At 38.9% G+C, this 18,780-nt stretch overlaps 1 protein-coding gene across 1 annotated transcript in view; it reads left to right on the top strand.

The window, feature by feature from the left end:
* LOC136857865 (lipopolysaccharide-induced tumor necrosis factor-alpha factor homolog) overlaps positions 1-18,780 on the top strand; it is a 91,161-nt gene that overhangs the window by 61,721 nt on the left and 10,660 nt on the right. The window contains exon 4 of the mRNA XM_067136881.2: positions 3,693-3,831. Coding sequence (XP_066992982.2) covers positions 3,693-3,831 — 139 coding nt within the window. The remainder of the gene's footprint in view (positions 1-3,692; positions 3,832-18,780) is intronic.

The raw sequence follows: 18,780 nt of genomic DNA, 5'->3' as shown, positions 1-18,780 counted from the left end.
TGTATGTATGTATGTACTTGCATCACAAGAAAACAGCTGAAGAGAATTTAATGAAAATTGGTATGCAAAGTCCGGGAATAAGTCGCTACAATCTAGGCCATAAATAATTGTATTCACGCTGAGTGAAGTGGTAGTTTAGGGGAAGGCCTAAAATTTAATTCTCAAACATTTGTTATTAGTGGTAGTATCGATTAATACCACATAACGAAAGTTATATAGTATTAAATTTCCGAACATTTGTCTTACACATTGTTACCGTACCGGCTATGATCACGGAGATATTCATGAAGTTGGGGTTTTGTTACTAAGTCCATATCAGCACCGAGCCGCGAGAAAATGAGTAAACAGAATTTAATGAAAATCGGTATGTAAATTCGGAGAATAAGGCCCTACAGTCCACGCTGCAAATAATTTTATAAGGCGCCCTAATCTCACAGAGTCCAAAGAAAATTAAATGTGAAGGCCTACAATATATAAAGCTCATAAAATTGATTAACAATAACATTACGTTGACCATTGTTTGTTCTGATGTGCTTTGTGTCTTCTGATGCCACTCATCTCCAATAGATAGGATTACTGCTGCGTACCGAGTATTTTTTAAATTTGCCTTACGTCACACTGATACAGATAGGTCTTATGGTGACGATGGGATGTGAAAGGGCTAGGAGTGTGAAGAAAGAGGCATTGGCCTTAAGGTACAGCCCCATCATTTTCCTGGTGTGAAAATTGGAAACCACGGAATACCATATTCAGGGCTGCCAACACTGGGGTTCGAATCCAATATATCCCGGATGCAAGCTCACAGCTGCGCGCCTCTAACCACACGGCCAACTCGCCCGGTCGTACCGAGTGTCTGCCTGAATATTGGCGGGAAGTAGCTGGGGAGTTTGATAACTTTCTTCTTTAGCATGCCATTCCTCTGGTTTGTAAATGTTCTTATACTACTGGTACGTAACACACTGGTTCATCATAATATGCGAATTATTCAATCTCTACTCTGAGGCACTGATTGGAATGAGCAGTGTGCATATTTAACGGAATAATGGCAGAGGAGTGTTCACGGCTCTCTGCGGCCTGGTCAGTCCAGTTCTGGAACTATGGACTGTTAGATCGTCACCGTAGTACTGTTCTTTAAAAGTGAGAAAATGATCGAGTATGTTGGATGATAACATTGCTTTTAATCACTACTGTTGTACTGACGTTTTTGTAATGACCTATGTTGACTTCAGATAAGAAAACTACAAGGTCAGTCTTTCTGAGAATCCTGTTGTGAAGCACGGGTACATCAGCTAGTTTAAAATAAATTGTAACTTGATAAGGGCGTGAGGTTCCGCAATACGAGCATCACGTGTGCCTCCATTTTCCCCTCCCCTCTACCCTCTCTTTCCTGAGAGATAGTGTGTATTCATCTCCCGTACTGGACTTCATTTACTGTGCCTCGTTCGCATTGTGAACACCGTACGAGTGTACATGTTTTGTTTCTTTCATTAGTGTTATACCTGTACTGCAACAATGGGCCCAATGAATGAAAAGAAGGCTGAAAATGAGTTCTGTCCGAGGAAGATGATGATTATGATGGATGTTAAGAAGGAAATGATCGAAAAGCACAAACGAGGTATGCGAGTGCCTGATATCGCAAGATGTTATAACAAGTCTACGTCAACGATTTGTACAGTATTAAAGAAAAAGAAGAAATAAAAGGGGTAGATGCAGAAAAGAGTCACAAAGAGTATCAAAGCAATGGCCACATGTTCTTGAAAATGAGGAAAAGTTGCTTCTCGTTTGGATAGATAAGCAACTAGCAGGCGATACTGTGACAGAAAATTTAATCTGTGAGAAGGCATTGTACGCTGACCTCGTAACTAAATTACCATGTAGTTCACGTATATGAACAGAAATCAAAGAAAGCTTTAAGGCCAACAGGGGATGATTTGATAACTTTAAGAGGGGAAGTGGCATCCATAGTGTTGTGAGGCACGGGGAGGCTTCCAGTTCGGATGCTAAGGCAGCTGAGGTATTCACTGCTGAGTTCCAGAAGCTCATTGTTACAGAGTGTTTCCTGCTGCTGCAAGTTTTTAACTGTGATGAAATAGGACGTTTTTGGAAGAAGATGCCGAAGAGGACCTACATTACAGCAGAAGAGAATTCAGTGCCCGGTCACAAGTCCATGAAAGACCGTTTAACCCTGATATTGTGCGTTATGCGAGCGGGGATTTAAAAGTAAAGCCCCTGCTTGCATATCATCCTGAGAATTCACGAGCCTTCAAGAAATATGAAGTGCAGAAAAGCCAGTTAAATGTTATGTGCAGGTCCAACACTAAGGCTTGGTTCACTCGTTATTTTCTTCGCTGAATGGATGAACGAGGTCTTTGGTCCTGTAGTGAAGAAATACCTTTCGGAAAATAATCTGCCGCTCAGTCTTGCTGGTTATGGACAATGCTCCTGCTCATCCTCCAGACCTTGAGGAAGACTTACTGGGGAAATTCAAGTTCATTAAGGTTATGTTCCTTCCTCTCAACACTGCTCCACTACTCCAGCATGTGGATCAGCAAGTCATTTTGAATTTCAAGAATTATGCACCAATGCACTATTTTAGTGATGATTCGAAGTGATCAAAGGCACAAACTTTACCCTCCGAGAGTTTTGAAGAAATCATTTCCACACCGTGATCATCGTTAAAGCCTGGGATGGGGTCACTAAGAGAACTCTCACTTCCGCTTGCGGAAAGCCGTGGCCTGACTGTGTACATGGATGTGACTTTGAGGGGAAGGTTTGTTTACATTAAAAAATATTAGGTATAGAAATCCTTTCTCCAAGATACCGTGTGTAATATGACCTCTCTGTATCCAAAACTATCAAATTGTCCATCAAGCAACAAACTGGAACTAATACCAGTACATTGTTTTTGGTTATTCTGTTGGTCATCATGTTCACGTGCCTCATAAGTTATGATCGGATTGAATTAAACTTTCATCACCCCAGAGAAGAAGTTTGGTTTTGAGTGGGATTTCAAGGGTACAGTTTGGATAGATTTCAGTTTCCTGTACAATTCATCAGTAAATTGCTGAACATCTTGCATGTCATTTTCATGTACGGTAATCTCATAGTAAGTATCTGTGTATCAAGCTCAATAGCTGCAGTTGTTTAAGTGCGGCCAGTATCCAGTATTCGGGAGATAGTAAGTTCGAACCCCACTGTCTGCAGCCCTGAAAATGGTTTTCCGTGGTTTCCCATTTTCACACCAGGCAAATGCTGGGGCTGTACCTTAATTAAGGCCACGGCCACTTCCTTCCCGCTCCTAGCCCTTTCCTGTCCCATCGTCGCCATAAGACCTATCTGTGTCGGTGCGACGTAAAGCAACTACCAAAACAAAAAAAAACAAAAAAAATCTGTGCATAAATACCATTTTTAAATAGCATGTTAGTTAAATATTTTTAATGTACAGTATATACCTTAGTTGATCTCAAGATTAATAGGTTTGTTACTAATAAAGTTTAAAAGAAATATTACAAATCTGAGAAGATTTGTGTAAAGTGTCCCAACTTCAGGCTACAAGAGTCAGTTCTTTCAGATACTTTCATAGTGTACACAGTAGAACAGACCTGGTTTTGTTACTGGAACTAATACCAGTACATTGTTTTTGGTTATTCTGTTGGTCTGAAATAAAGAAAAAACCATATTCTTTGTTTCAGTCTTTGTTGGTGGTGTTCCTGTGGGACCTAAGGCAGTTAACATGATTTGTCCAATGTGTCGTGCAAACATTAAAACTAGCACAGTGACTGAGAATCAGTGTAGTGCCCATGTATGCTGCTGCATACTGTTTTTCGTTGGGTAAGTTGCATATTTGCATTTTTGATACATGTGATTAAGTAGAGTATTCCTTATGTTTTTATACCATTTTTCCTGTTATGTTTTGAATGGTACTGTAATTTATTATGAAATCTGGTTTGGCGACCATCAGCGTACAGTGATTTAAACCAGAGTGATCTAAATTGGTTGATTTTGATAATAAATATCAATGATTAAAATAAGTTGGCTTACTTATTCTCGTTCTGTTACCTGCTGTCTATTGTTCTAAATTAATATACAAATCAACTATTTCAAATCGGTTTGTTTTCTTATTGTTTGCCTTATTGCTTGTGGTCAACGCTGAGTGTTGAGCGGCGGTAAATAACTCTACCCCCCATAGGGGCCAACGACTTTGGGCGGATGAGCCCCTTTGGGTGGGGTTATGGTTTTTGTGGTTCTCAATGGTCATGAAGGCAGATGAAGTCATGCCAGACAGACTGGCTGTGAAGACGCAACTCATTGGAATTTCAAGTCTGTGGCAGTCCAATGCAGTCGTGGTACTAAAACCTGCATGTCGCATTTCATTTGTGCCGAAGGGTATAGTTCCGACATAGTGTGTGGGTTACTTCCTTGCAAGCTGCAGTCCACCTTAAACAAAATCCCGCTTGTGGCACTTTTTCCTACTGTCACACCCTTCAACTCATGTCCAACGGTGATGGGATAAGGATGGCGGAGGCAAGTTTTCGGGTGAAACTGGAAGCCTGTAGTTCGGACCTGCATGTTGGCAGCAGATGTGTGATGGTCGTCTTTCTGAGACCCCATGACTACTCAGGAATTTGGTCCTGCATCTGTGTTTGGGCAGGCCTATTTAAGATCACCGCTGCCCACCCTGATTGGGGAAGGCCCTAGAAAATGTGGGCTATACATCGGTAGTCACACTCTCAGCCAGCTGGGAGGCCGCACCCAGCAGGTCACCCTTTATGCGGTCAAAAAACGAAGATTACCAAAACTTTGATTATAGGAACCTAGAATGTTCGACCCTTACTTTATTTGAAATACAGTAACAGACCTAAGAGAAGAACAGCACTTGTCACCCATGAGCTTGGATGGATGAATGATCATTGATATTGCTGCCTTAATTGAAACCAGACTGTCTAGTGAAGGTAAACTTCCAGAGTTCAGCTCAGGTTACACATTGTTCTGGAAGGGAAAAGAGAGGGAGAACACCGCATTCATGGTGTTGGATTCGCTGTGAAGACCACATTGGTGAATGATTATCAGCTAACTCTAACTGCTATCAGCGAAAGAATTAAGTCTCTCCGAATCCCACTTTCTGGAGCTATATCTATGACACTCATCTCCACATATGCTCCCACTTTGGATGCTGATGTAGAAGGTAAAGACCAATTCTACATCTTGCTGATCACTACCATCGCCAAAGTGCCACCAAGAGACAAGGTCTTACTACTTGGCGATTTCAACGCCAGAGTTGGTAACGATCACCAATTATGGGGCAATGTGATGGGAAAACTTGGACTTGGCAACTGTAATGCCAATGGTCTACTACCCCATGGTCTATGTGCTGAACATGAACTCTTTATTACTAATACTCAGTTCCGCCTGCCTAATCGCTACAAACCCCTTGGATGCATCCTCGCTCAAAGCACTGGCACAGCCTTGACTATATCATCACCAGGTAATGTGATACAAAAGATGTCCTTGTTACTAGGACCACAAGAAACGTTGATAACTGCTGGACAGATCATAAGCTCCTTTTTTGCTGGTTGAGAACTTCAATCTGTCGCAAACCAAAAAGATCCATCCACAACCTGCCCAGAAAGAAATTCGATACTTCTAAACTTCAAATTTTATCCATTGCTACAGATTACAGAAACAAAATCTCAAACTGGCTAGTCATCCAGTCAGCAGTGATAGTACAAATCAGGAGTGGGCCACACTTCAGAAGGTCATCACTGAGTCAGCTGAGGAAACAATTGGTTTTGTGAAGTGAAAAATACAAGATTGGTTTGATGAAAATAATGAAATTAAGTGGCTGATCAATGCCAGACAGGAAGCCCATCTATCCTTCTTCAAGATCCGTCTTCCAAAGTGAAGAAATCACATTTCTTGGAACTTAACGGAAAATGTCAAGCACAAATTAGGGAAATCAAGAATAACTGTTGGCAACAAAAAGCTGAAGAACTGCAAAGACTATCTGATGCCTATGACTTGCAAAACTTCTATCCTGGCATAAAGGAGATATATGGTCCAATTCAATCTTTGGGGGCATTGAAGACTGCTGACAGCTCCATCATTTTAACTGATAATGGAGAAATTTTAGAGCATTGGAAGGAACATTTCTCTGCACTTCTAAATCGTGCCTACAATGTCACTGAGGACTTTCTTCGTAATGTCTCTCAGTAGCCCCAACAACCATGGATGGCAGTTCCACCCACATTCAGAGACTTCAGCAAAGCACTCAATCAGCTAAGACCAAGGAAGGCTCCTGTTTCTGATAACATCCCTCTTGAACTGATACAACATGGAGGTATACTCTTGAAGACTAGAATTTTCACACTCATCCTCTTGATTTGGGAAACTCGAAGTACCTGACAACTTGAAGAATGCTACCATCATCACTATCTTCAAGAAAGGTGATCAGTGTATGTGGAAACTACCGTGGTATATCGGTTTTGTCAATTGCAGGTAAAATTCTCACAAGATTTCTATTAAACCGGCTTCAAGTTATCTCAAAGAGGATTTTGCCTGAGTCTCAATGTGGTTACCGAACCTCCAGAGGCACAACAGATATGATCTGTGCTAGACAGCTCCAGGGAAAATGCACCAGCATCTGTATTGAGTTTTCTATGATGAAAAAGCCTTTGACTCAGTACCAAGATCTGTGTGGTAAGTGTCGAGACATTTTGGTTTTCATGAACGTTATGTGGAATTGGTTCAAGCTCTTCATGATGGCATGTCTGGACAGGTTCTTCATGGTAACTCAGTATCAGATTTGTTCCCAATCACTCGTGGATTGAAACAAAGCTGTGTGCTTGCTCCTGCATTCTTTGCATTATGCTTGGTTGCCATGCTGCATGAATCATCTGCAAACAACTTAGGCATGGAGATTAAGTTTCGTGTTGATGGAGGCCTATTCAGTTTGGCAAGACTTCGCTCACAAAGACGTTCTCTGGTTATCAGGGTGACAGAACTGCAGTATGCTAATGACCACATCTCCTGCTCTTACACCTGCAAAACTACAACAGTCAGTCAACTGCTTTAAAACTGCATGTGATTGCTTTGGTCATGGAAAAAAAAAAAAAAAAAAAAAAAAAAAAACAGTACTTGCACAACCTGCCCCAGGATTGATTCTTCCTGAGTTCAGTATCTCCATTTTAAACACAACACTAGAGCAGGTTGATCACTTTTCAGATCTTGGTAGTATCTTATCTAAATGGTGTACCTGCAAACAAGATGTTGATAAAAGAATTGGGGCAGCTCATGCAGCATTCGGACGGTTAATGTACAGTCTTAATGAATAACGACCTATAACTGCATATCAAACTCATTTTGTACTAAGCTGTTGTAATTTCCATGCTACTGTATGGCTGTGAAACTTGGACACTCTACTGCCGTGATATCAAAAAACTTGAGCGTTTCCACCATCAAAAAATGAGATATATCTTTAATATTAAGTGAGAGAACTGTGTGACCAACACGGCAGTTGTCGGCAAAGCGCAGCTAAATAGCCTTGAGTCAGCAATCAACGCTCATCAACAGATGGGTAGGCCATGTTCACTGCATGAGTGATACCAGGCTTCCCCGCCAAATTCTTTATGGTGAACTTTGCTCCAGCAGTAGACCTCGTGGAGCCGCTCTTAAGCGTTTTAAGGACCAGCTGAAACACATCATGAAGACAACTGGTACTAGACATAGGAAGAATGTGCTGTGGCGGAACACTGCATCCACCATTGTCAACTCGTTCGAAAACGAACTCCGCATACATCAAGAAGCCAAGCGACAAACAAGAAAGCTCCGTCAGTTACAACCCTGCCCTTCTGCATCCATTCAGTATGATTTGTGTGGGCATATGTTTTATGCCAAGATTGGTGTGTTTAGTCATCACAAGCACATTCATAAACTGAGTTGATATGCTCACCTTATGCAGGAATAAGTTATATATACTCTGATGTTAGAGCCAACGATTGCTTGAGATCTATTGGGTAGCGCTTTGGTTCCGATCCCACATGTTTGGAATGGTAGAAAAAATGATATTTCATGATACCTGTAGTAGCAGCGAGGAGAGATCCTTACTTTAAGCTTGCCAGCGATTAAGCAGTCCATCCCAAGAAGTTTTTTATACTTATATAGTCAGTGTACATCATTGCCCATATGAGTAATTATCAAATGTTTTCTCTTGCCCAAAGGACCCTTTAATATTCTTAAATAGTCTATGTGATAGTAAGATTCAACTAATATGGATGCAAGTTGAGGTTAAATGCAAGCAGTGGTTAAGTCAGAAACGATGACACCACTGTCCGCGCAGAAAGTATATGCGGTCAAGTTTAAACGCTAATAAAATTTGAACCAGTTTACTAATCTAAAATATAATTACACCATTGTAAAGCGTGTTTTATTCTGCGTTCTTTGGTGGTATTTGTATATTTTATTATTTTTTTTGTCAAAGTTATTTTAGGCGGAATGCAGAAAGTACCCATTTTCTTGCCCGATTTTGTATACAGCAATTTTGTAGTAATATTACATGAAAACGTACTGTCCGCTTTTCATGAAATTTAGATGAATTATGTAATGTACTATTATAAATATATTTCTGAAGTTAATTACTTTAAATACTTTGGCAATAATGTTGTTATTGTTTTTGTAAAAAGTGGTACTTTTGATACTGGGTGGTCTTCCAAAATCGAGAATGCGTTCATCAGAAAGGTCTGAAGTTTTGGGTTTCAAATCGTTGTGTACTGAAAACTTACAATGATTTCTGTATTTTATACTGATTTTTATTTGAAAGTGAGTAAGCAATATGCACTCAGGCATGTCAAGCAGCTTGAGCAAGGGGTTGTCCAGTAAGCACCCAAACCCCGTTGCGTGAGCTTCCTTTCACGATAAAATTACAACCAGGTGAATCGTGGTATTTCCAGACTTATTTGTGGTGTAGGTATTTGCTTTCATTTGGGCTTTCAGTATCACTGGTTGTTATGCTCTGAGTTAAAAATGCTTCCGAGGTCATATTTTACGGAAGGTGAAATACATATGATTATAGGTGCAATTTGCTTTTTCACGCTAGAGGGAGAAGGGCCACATGAAAACTTATATCCTGTGTGCCAACGAGTGGCAAATTGTCTTGGTATTCCGCTCCGATCCATGCAGAAACTTAAGGCGGAAAATGCGAAAAGTTTGTGTGCTGATTTATCGACCCCGTCTAAGAGGAAGATGATATCTAGTGGACCGCCGAGTATGCAAGTAGATCAGTTTACTATTGGAGTAATTCGCAGGTCTATTCACAAGTTATTTCTGGAGAAACTATTTCCAACTGTTAAAAAATTGAAAACTTGAAAAAAAATATGCTGGACTTCCCAATTGTCATGCACAAAGCTTCGTCAACTGATTAAAGCATGGTTTTAGGTTTAAAAAATGAAGAATAAAAGCGTGTCCTTATGGAGCCAGTGTCTGTTGCTACTTCACAGTATGCATCATTAAGAAAAAGACGACTCAGGAAGTGGGTATAAAGTGTATTACACAGATGAGACTTGGGGCGGTCAAAATCACATGGTTAAATATGCCTGGCAAGAAAACATAATAGAAGCGTTCAATTGTAATTTCTCAAACTACAACTACTATTGTGGTCATTTACAAGAGGTTTTTTTGAAAGAGAGGGGGCTTTAGAACCTCATCTGGTGCCGGAAAACATGTAATTATACTGTACTACATATAGGTAGTGAAGACTGCTTTTTGCAAGGGGGTGGATCTCTGCTTTGTAGGAAAGAAAGAAACTGGAGACTATCACAAAGAGATGAATTTTTGGCATTTTGATGAATGGTTTCACAAGATTTTAATGAAACTCCCACCGAACTCGGCTATTGTGATTCATAAGGCACCTTACCATACGATGCTTGGCCCGGAAACAAAAAAAAACAACAATAGCTTGGCTGAAGACTAATATGATTTCCTGGATAGCAAAAAAGGAACATTCCTCCCGATGTCTCTGACTTCAATATATTAACAAAAGTCACCCTGATTGATCACGCTAAGCCTTATTTTGGAATTCCGCGAAAGAGGCTACCAAATTATGAAGGAATTCCGCCAAGATGTTGAATTGGTGTGGTTGTCTGTCACGCATTGTGAGTTAAATGCCATAGAACTCATCTGGGCTTACGTCAAAAATAACATAGCAAGTGTTAATGTGGCAAATGCATAAGCAAAAGGGAACCGTCAAAATGTAATCAGAGATCTGTGTGAGGAAACTTTACACTCCGTGACACCTGAACATTGGAAAAAAAATGTGTAATGCATGTACAGAAAATTGAGAATTATTATTGAGAGAAAGATAATCTCTCAGAGAATACGTTAATGATACAGCCTGATTATTGATATTGAGGACTCGGATTCCGAAAGTGACTATTATAATTTTCATTTCAGTGATGATATATCAGATGAATAAATGACTTATGCAAACAGATGCTGAAATATGAGGGGAAAAATTCAACACATTTTTAAAGCTGCCGTTAGAGGTCCGAAGCCCTCATGTGAAAAGCTGATTGAAAACAATAAATAGTGACAAGTCAATTAGAAACTTTTGGTAATGTAACTCGTGAGCGCCAAAATATAAGTGAACACATTCAGGCTTGCGCTAACTGGCGTTATCTCTTAGTTTTACTATTTCTGGCAAAAGCAAGCTGATTTCATGCTGGAGCGCCTATCGCTTGCTTTCAAATAAAAATCTGTATAAAATACAGAAATCATTGTGTGTTTACGGTATACAACGATTTGAAACAAAAAACTTTAGACCATTCCGATGAACTCAGTTTTGATTTCGGAAGACCACCCACTATCAAATGGACAGCCTTTTACAAAAACAATAACTTATTTTCCAAAGTGTGTAAAGTAATTAAATTTCAGAAATATATTTATAGTAGTACATTCCATAATTCCTCTACATTTTATGAAAATCGGACCGTGCGTTTTTATGTAATGGTACTATTTATTGTTTACAAAAACAGGCAAGAAAATAAGTACTTTTTGCATTCCACCTAACATAACTTTCACAAGAAACATAAATAAAAAATATGCAAGTACCACCAAAGAACCCAGAATAAAACAAGCTTTACGGTGGTGTGATTATATTTTAGATTGGTGGACTGCTTCAAATTGTATTAGCATTTAAACTCAACCACACATACTTTCTGTGCCGACAGTAGATGGAAAGGCCTAATTACAGCATGCCTTTATCCAACTCTGCTAAAAATATCTTGCTTGGTAATAAGATTGGACGAATAGTGAATGAATATTGAGGTTGTGCAGTATAAGCAGTGATCACAACTCAGGATATAAAACGATTACAATTGTTGTAGGCCTAATTATTTACAGGTTATCGTCTAACTCACGTGGAAATGTTTTTTATGATCCTAAGATTGAATGAACTGTGAATAAAAGTGAAGGTTGTGTAGTTAATCCCCCCCCCCCCCAAGTGGCAAGTCTAGTAAATATCAGTTTTGCACTGATTGATGATTAAGAGATATAAACTTGAATTTTAAAGGAAAAGCATATGAAATGTTTCCTTGACAACAGTTAACTACATCCTGAACACCAAAACAAAGACTGACTACCAACTTAATAATGTTAAATTACCCCATATTAACAAGAAAGAAAGTCGTAATAATAAGATAATTCACTGGCAGAGCAAGAACACCGTCACACATAAGTAAGTAGAGAGCTCTTCCTGCACGTGGATCGGATGTAAGCTAAATGAATGTAGCCATGGTTGTTCCTGCGGTTGACTTTAATGTGCGAGTATTGATTAATAGAAACTTAACTGCCTTTTAAAGTGAAAAGTGAAGCTAAATGGCAGTAGATGATGTACATGTAACGTTTATGATGAAATAACATAATTTACACATATGAAATTTTTTTAATACTTAAAGAAAAAGCTTTTTTGTTTGCCTGCTCTCCAAGTTCATTTGAGGTAAGGTTACGTAGTGATTTTCTAATAAGAGTTGATATATTGAGTGTGTTTGCTTTTAACTTAAAATGAGTGAACCAGGGCAGAAACTGGATCCAGTATGGGGAGGATTTAAAAAATTTCCCACTTAAAGTTGAAAGTGCATGAAAGCTAAATACACCCCTTGTGGATGGGGGGATGCAGATGAAGAATACACCTACAGTGTCCCCTTCCTGTTGCAAGAGGCCCCTAGAAGGGGCAACCAAGGGTTGATTGAATTAGAACCATGAGACTACTTGTGATTAGTACCATCACGCGAGGAACACCATGGGTCGACTTTACTCATGATTAGTAGCATCATGGGTGGATCACTATGGTTTTACAGTACCCATGATTAGTACCACTGTATGCAGAACACCATGAGTTTACGTTGCCTGTGATTAGCACCATTTTGTGAGAAATTCATATTCATCCTTTCAGTCATCATATTTTTGATTTTTGGTCAGTGGATAAATTTTGGAATTTTAATTGCCATTATATTTTGTCCCATCTCGTACCATTAGGGTCAGATGACCTAGGTGTTAGGGCTCTTTAAACAACAAGCAACATCTTCATCAAAGCTCAATGCAAATCATGCTGTTTAGAAATGCAGGGGTTTGTTTGTTTTAGAATGAAGTTACGTATTCAGAAATGTAATAGCACAAAAGGTAATCAAGAAAAAAATGTTGATGCTACAACATCTGGCAGTGATAATCAAAGTTTGGAGACAGATCCAGAATTCAGAATTCAAAGGACTTGTATGTTGTGACCTGTTAAAACCAATAGCATTGTGGCTCTTGATGTAAGGCTTTTCTGCTCATATATAAAGTCACTTTGTTCGAATTAGTGGAAAACAAAAATAAGACTTAGATAAACAGGTTGCAAAATTCTGTTACGGTACAAACATTTCATTCTGCTAAATTAATCACACTTTTTAAATGTGTTAAAACCAATAGCATTGTGGCTCTTGATGTAAGGCTTTTCTGCTCATTTTCTGCTCTACATTATCATTATAGATTGTTATGCCTTTCAACGTTCAGTCTGCAAGCCTCTGTGAATTTACTAAACATTGCCACAATCGTCTATTTGCAACTAGTGCTATGGCCTCATTTAGTTCTATACCTCTTATCTTTAAATCATTAGAAACTGAGTCTAACCATTGTTGTCTCCCTCCACTTCTCCTACCCTCCATAACAGAGTCCATATTTTCCTAGGTAATCTATCCTCCTCCTTGTAGTTGAACTTGCAATAAATTCAATGAAAAGGTGTGAGAACAAATTAAAGTACGGTATGTGAGAAGACAATGTAAGCAGTAAGGCAAAAGTGAGGAGTGCTCTGAAAGAAAGAGAAGATATTGACGTAATTACATATGGCTTTTCTGCTCATATTTTGAATCTTCTCTCCCAGGATCTTCACAAGAACACCTCGAATATAAAGAAACATGCAGTAGAAATTGTGCATTACTTCCACATTAGCCAATGCAAAATGTGAATTACTTCCACATTAGCCAATGCAAAATTTAGGAGTGAAGGAAGACGTATCATTAATCCTGCTTCAGGAAGTCTGAATGCCTTCAGTTTTACATTAAAAATTGGCTACTGCTTGTGAAGATTTGTGAAGAAAATAGAGACAAGATCAAGATTCCATTAAGAGAATGGTTAGTGACCTTCAAATAAAGCAAAATGCTGAACTTTTTAAATGTGTTAAAACCAATAGCATTGTGGCTCTTGATGTAATCCAGAGAAGTGACTGTACCACTGGACAAGCAGTGAAAGTGTGGGGGAAAAATACTAAAGTATGAAATAACTCGGAATATGTTTTACATCCATCCAAGCATGAAAGTGCATTTCCAATTGCCCAGGAAATATATATATAGTTTTTTCTAGTGGTTTTACGTCGCGCTGACACAGATAGGTCTTATAGCAACGATGCGATAGGAAAGGCCTAGGAGTTGGAAGGAAGCGGCCATGGCCTTATTAAGGTACAGCTCCAGCATTTGCCTGGTAAGAAAATGGGAAACCACGGAAAACCAACTTCAGCCAACTATCTCCCGGATGCAAGCTCACAGCTGCGCACCCCTGACCACACAGCCAACTCTCCTGGTCAGGAAAAATATGCAGGAACTTCATTTCTATCAGTACTTGTGAAATAACAAGCAAAAACTTAACCCTTCATTCCAACAATGTTCATCGATGAAAGTGTGTCTGCTTTGCTGTGGTGGAAATCACAAGAAAATGTCATTGGCAAGTTGGTAATAGACAAAGTTATGCAACTCTTAACAGCTAGGGCATCATTCGCAGGTGTAGAACGTGTGTTTTCTGTTTGGTATCCATTCAAAGTTAAGAAACAGACTTGGTGTATACAAAGCATCCAAGCTTCGAGTAAAAATTTAGTTCCGAGCTTCTGAAGAGGGCTATTAGCTACGGGTGTGTTGAACAAAAATTAGTCGTAATGTGCTCAGCATGTTGTAGGATGAGAAGTCACATGTTCCTAAAATTCAGGTGTGTCTGGTATTTGATATTCACATACAAATATAAATAATGAAAAATATATACCCCGTAGGCCAAGTAGAGTTGTTAATATAATGAATTAGTACATGTTCTAACATCAGTGATGTTATAATCACTTTATGGAATAATAAGTGCTCCTCTTTGGTCTATAATACAGTCAAATACTCAAATAGCTTAATAATAGGAAGTGGAAGTCGCGAGCTAGTAACCTAACCTCAGAAGTGGCACACCATAGATGTCTACCCTGGGCAGGACCTGTGCAAGTGCTCGTGTTACGTAACGTAATAGTGCTTCTTGGTTGTATGTCTTTATATTTGTTTTGTTCAATATGTCAAAAAAAGAAATATGATGCAGTGCTTAAAAGTGCTTATAGGGAAGAGTTTCCATGTCTCAGTGAATCCAGGAAGGGATCAACGTTCATATTCTGTACTGTATGTAGGTGTGATTTTTCACTTACACATGGCAGGATGTGTGATATACTCAAACATGTGCAAACGAAAAAACATAAGGAGAGTGTCCATTGTGTAGAAAGAAACGCAGTTTATGTAAAATCCAAGATGTAAATCCTGTGACGAATGTAATTGTATTGAATAGGTGGACACAGTAGTTTTATTCTTGAAAGAATTTTACTTATCTCTGGTGCAGTGTCTGCGCCCCATATTCCCTCATTCGAATTTGCCCTGTTATAGTGTGCGGAGTGTAGCCTCGTGGTGAACGCGACAACATAATGGCACAATGACGCCATTTGGACCCCGTTTTGCAGGGTAGAATACTCGGCCGCCTTGAATGTGCCACAAAATTTCATTTCCAGGCTTTAGAGACGATTTCGAGACAAAAGTGATGTTAGTTGTAGGCCAGTACCACATCGACCAAGACTAACCACCCCACAGCAGGACCAATATCCGGCCTTAACCGCCCGACGAAATCGGAGTGCACCTGCAAGACAATGGTTTTAAACGGAAGACTCCCGATTTTTTTAATCGTTCTTTCCGATCTCCTGATCACCGGGATCTATCGCCCAATTTTCAGAGCAGAACGTTTCTTTTTTTTTTTTTTTTTATTCGTTGTGCCCAACTGTGGAGCGCGTTTGAACTTATTTTGCACATTGTTTCTTTTTCTTTTCTTCCCAATATCTCTTCATTTTTTCACTGTGTTCCTTTCTGCATGTTTCTGTCCAGCCTGTATTTTTTCTTGTTGGTTTCTCTGCAAATTTATGTTTGTTTACTAAGCTTCTAAATTTTATTCTATCTTGAATAGTTTCATCCTCAATACCCATTTCTTGTAGATCTTCATGAATTTCTGCTAACCAATTGTTGCGGATTTTCAGGGTTAGAGCTAGATTTAGAATTTTCTTTGTCAGCCTGTTGTTATCCATTCTGTGTAGGTGTCCATAGAATTATAGTCGTCTCTTTCTGATGGTATCTGTGATTTTTTCTGTGAATTGAAAAATTTTGTGTGGTTTCTTTTTCATCCAAATTCCATTTTTGGTCCTAGGATTATTCTGAGAATTTTCCTCTCTTGTTTCTCAATGCTTTTCATTTGTGACGTGCCGCCAATGATCAGCGTTTCAGATGCATAAAGTGCCTCTGGTTTGATGATTGTATTGTAGTGCCGTAGTTTTGCATTTTTTGATATACATCTTTTGTTGTATCAGTTCCATGTGATTTTCTAAGCCCTTTGCAGTTTAGCAGTTCTTTCTTCGTTAGCTTCCTGATTTAACCCTGCTGGCTGAATAATTTCACCTAGATACTTGAATTTGTCTACTTGGGAAATTATTCCACATTTGGTGATTAATGGTTGATTGTCGAATCTTGATTTAGTTCCTTCCATAAACTGTGTCTTTTTAAATGAAATTTGAAGTCCGGTTTTTGCGGCTATTTCGTGTAATTTTTCTTTTCTTTAAAACTATTGTTAGTTAAGGACGTATGGGTTTGAGGGGGGAGGGGTGTGTTTGCAGCGGGAAGTGTACGGGTGTTACAAGGAAGTTAATTTAAAATAAGTTGAAAAATCTTATTGAGCTAAAATGTCTTTAGTTTCAATTTAAGTCCTGAAGGCGTAATTAAAATCACTTATTGTTTCAATACTAGAAGTGGGTGTTGTAATCTTGAAGAAATGTTTTTAACTAGAATGTGCTTCTTTCTTTCATTGAATTCTGGTCTTCTTCCTAGTTGCATTATACTGTGCTGGAAAATGTATAGAAAAGGTTGATTCACTGTTGGTTTAAGTTAGGAGTTGTGTTCACAGACATTTCAGATTGGATAGCTTGTTGCACGATCTGTAACCGGCAGAAAAATATGTGCCAGTTAATTGAAATTGTCTCGAAGTGTTGTCTAAGAAATTGTTTCGTGTTAAAATAATGGAAAATATTTGAGAAATTTGTAACTTACCCCTATCCGATTCACTTTCTGTACTCCCCGTGTTCACAGGTGTGGGTCTGTATCTACTGTTCTCAATCTGGTGTAATAGCAGTGTGATGTGGTCTGCTTACTATCGTGATACGGATGGGAAAGGGGAAGCAAGGTCGTGTCGTCATCTGTTGTTTCTCGCGTGGAGGGGGTTTCTGGGTGTGACATAGTCCTAGTGCCTGCTTGTTACACTTATTGGGTGTATTTGTTTCCTACCTAATAATCCATATATCTCAGTATATTATACATTATATTATATAATTAAAATCACTTATATTTTCATACTAGAAGTGGGTGTTGTAATCTTGAAGAAATGTTTTTAACTAGAATGTGCTTCTTCTTTCATTGAATTCTGGTCTTCTTCCTAGTCGCATTGTACTGTGCTGGAAAATGTATAGAAAAGGTTGATCCATTTGTTTGTTCTTTTCTAAGTTCAAAAGGTGGATTCTCTGTTGGTTTAAGTTAGGAATTGTGTTCACATACATTTCAGGTTGGATAGCTTGTTGCGCGATCTGTAACCAGCAGAAAAAATGCGCCATTTAGTTGAAATCATTTCCGGCCCTGTGGGTGCGCTATGTAGATGACACATACCCTATAACTAATAAGGATTTAATTATAGTCTTAATATTTTGAATGCCGGGCTGAGTGGCTCAGACGGTTGAGGCGCTGGCCTTCTGACCCCTACTTGGCAGGTTCGATCCTGGCTCAGTCCGGTGGTATTTGAAGGTGCTCAAATACGTCAGCCTCGTGTTGGTAGATTTACTGGCACGTAAAAGAACTCCTGCGGGACTAAATTCCGGCACCTCAGCATCTCCGAAAACCGTCAAAGAAGTTAGCGGGACGTAAAACAAATATTATTATTATTATTATTATTATTATTATTATTATTATTATTAATATTTTGAATGTTCTGAACACCTTAGACCCAAATATACAGTTCACTATTGAGGAAGAGAAAAACGGTTCGATCAACATTTTAGACGTTAAAACAACTAGAAAAGGAAACAATTTTACTTTTTAATACATAGGAAGCCTACATTCACTCCAGCCATGATTAATAACAACTCTTTACATCTCGACTCTCAGAAGAAATCTGCATATTATAGCTTTATTAATAGGACCTTCAAGGTTCCTTTAACCAACAAAGAGAGAGATAAAGAACTTGCTTTTATTCGACAACAGGCCTTGATTAATGGCTTTAGTCTTAAAGTTATTAACGGGTTAATCACCAAACATAAATGCAAATAACAAATAAATTTAGTAAAACAGTCAGAGAAAACAAAAAAGTATGTAAAGTTCACCTACAACAATCCTAACATTTATGCAGTTACAAATTTATTTAAGAAATACGACATCAATGTAGCATTTTCTGTATTTCAATTGGCTGCTGATTAGTTTTTTTAATATTTGTTCATGGCGTCGACCTCTGCAGATCTTTTGCCTCTACTTTCACCATATGATAGGAATCTGTGTGTAAGTGTAATTGCAGTAGTGTGGAGTTTTGAATGTGAGGAAAGAATCGTTAAGGACGACACAAACACCCAGTCTTCAGGCCAGGGATATTAATCATTTACAATTAGAAACCCCAGACCCGGCCGGGAATCGAATCTGGGGCCGCTGGGTGACAGGCGGACGCGTTGTCCCCTACACTGCGGGGCCAGACTGCTGATTAGTTTCTTCCCATATTTCTTCATTTGAGATCACGTCCGGCCATCTTCTGTTGATATGTCTTAGACAGCGATTCACAAAGATTTGCAGTTGTTTAGTTGTCTTCTGGGTAACTCTCCACGTTTCACAACTGTAAAACAGAACGGAATTAACATTTGTATTAAAAAGTCGTAGCTTAGTCTTTCTAGAAATGTTT

This window comes from Anabrus simplex, chromosome 1 (genome assembly GCF_040414725.1).
Source record: "Anabrus simplex isolate iqAnaSimp1 chromosome 1, ASM4041472v1, whole genome shotgun sequence".
NCBI classification, from domain to species: domain Eukaryota; kingdom Metazoa; phylum Arthropoda; class Insecta; order Orthoptera; family Tettigoniidae; genus Anabrus; species Anabrus simplex.
This window is presented reverse-complemented; position numbering and strand designations above follow the sequence as displayed.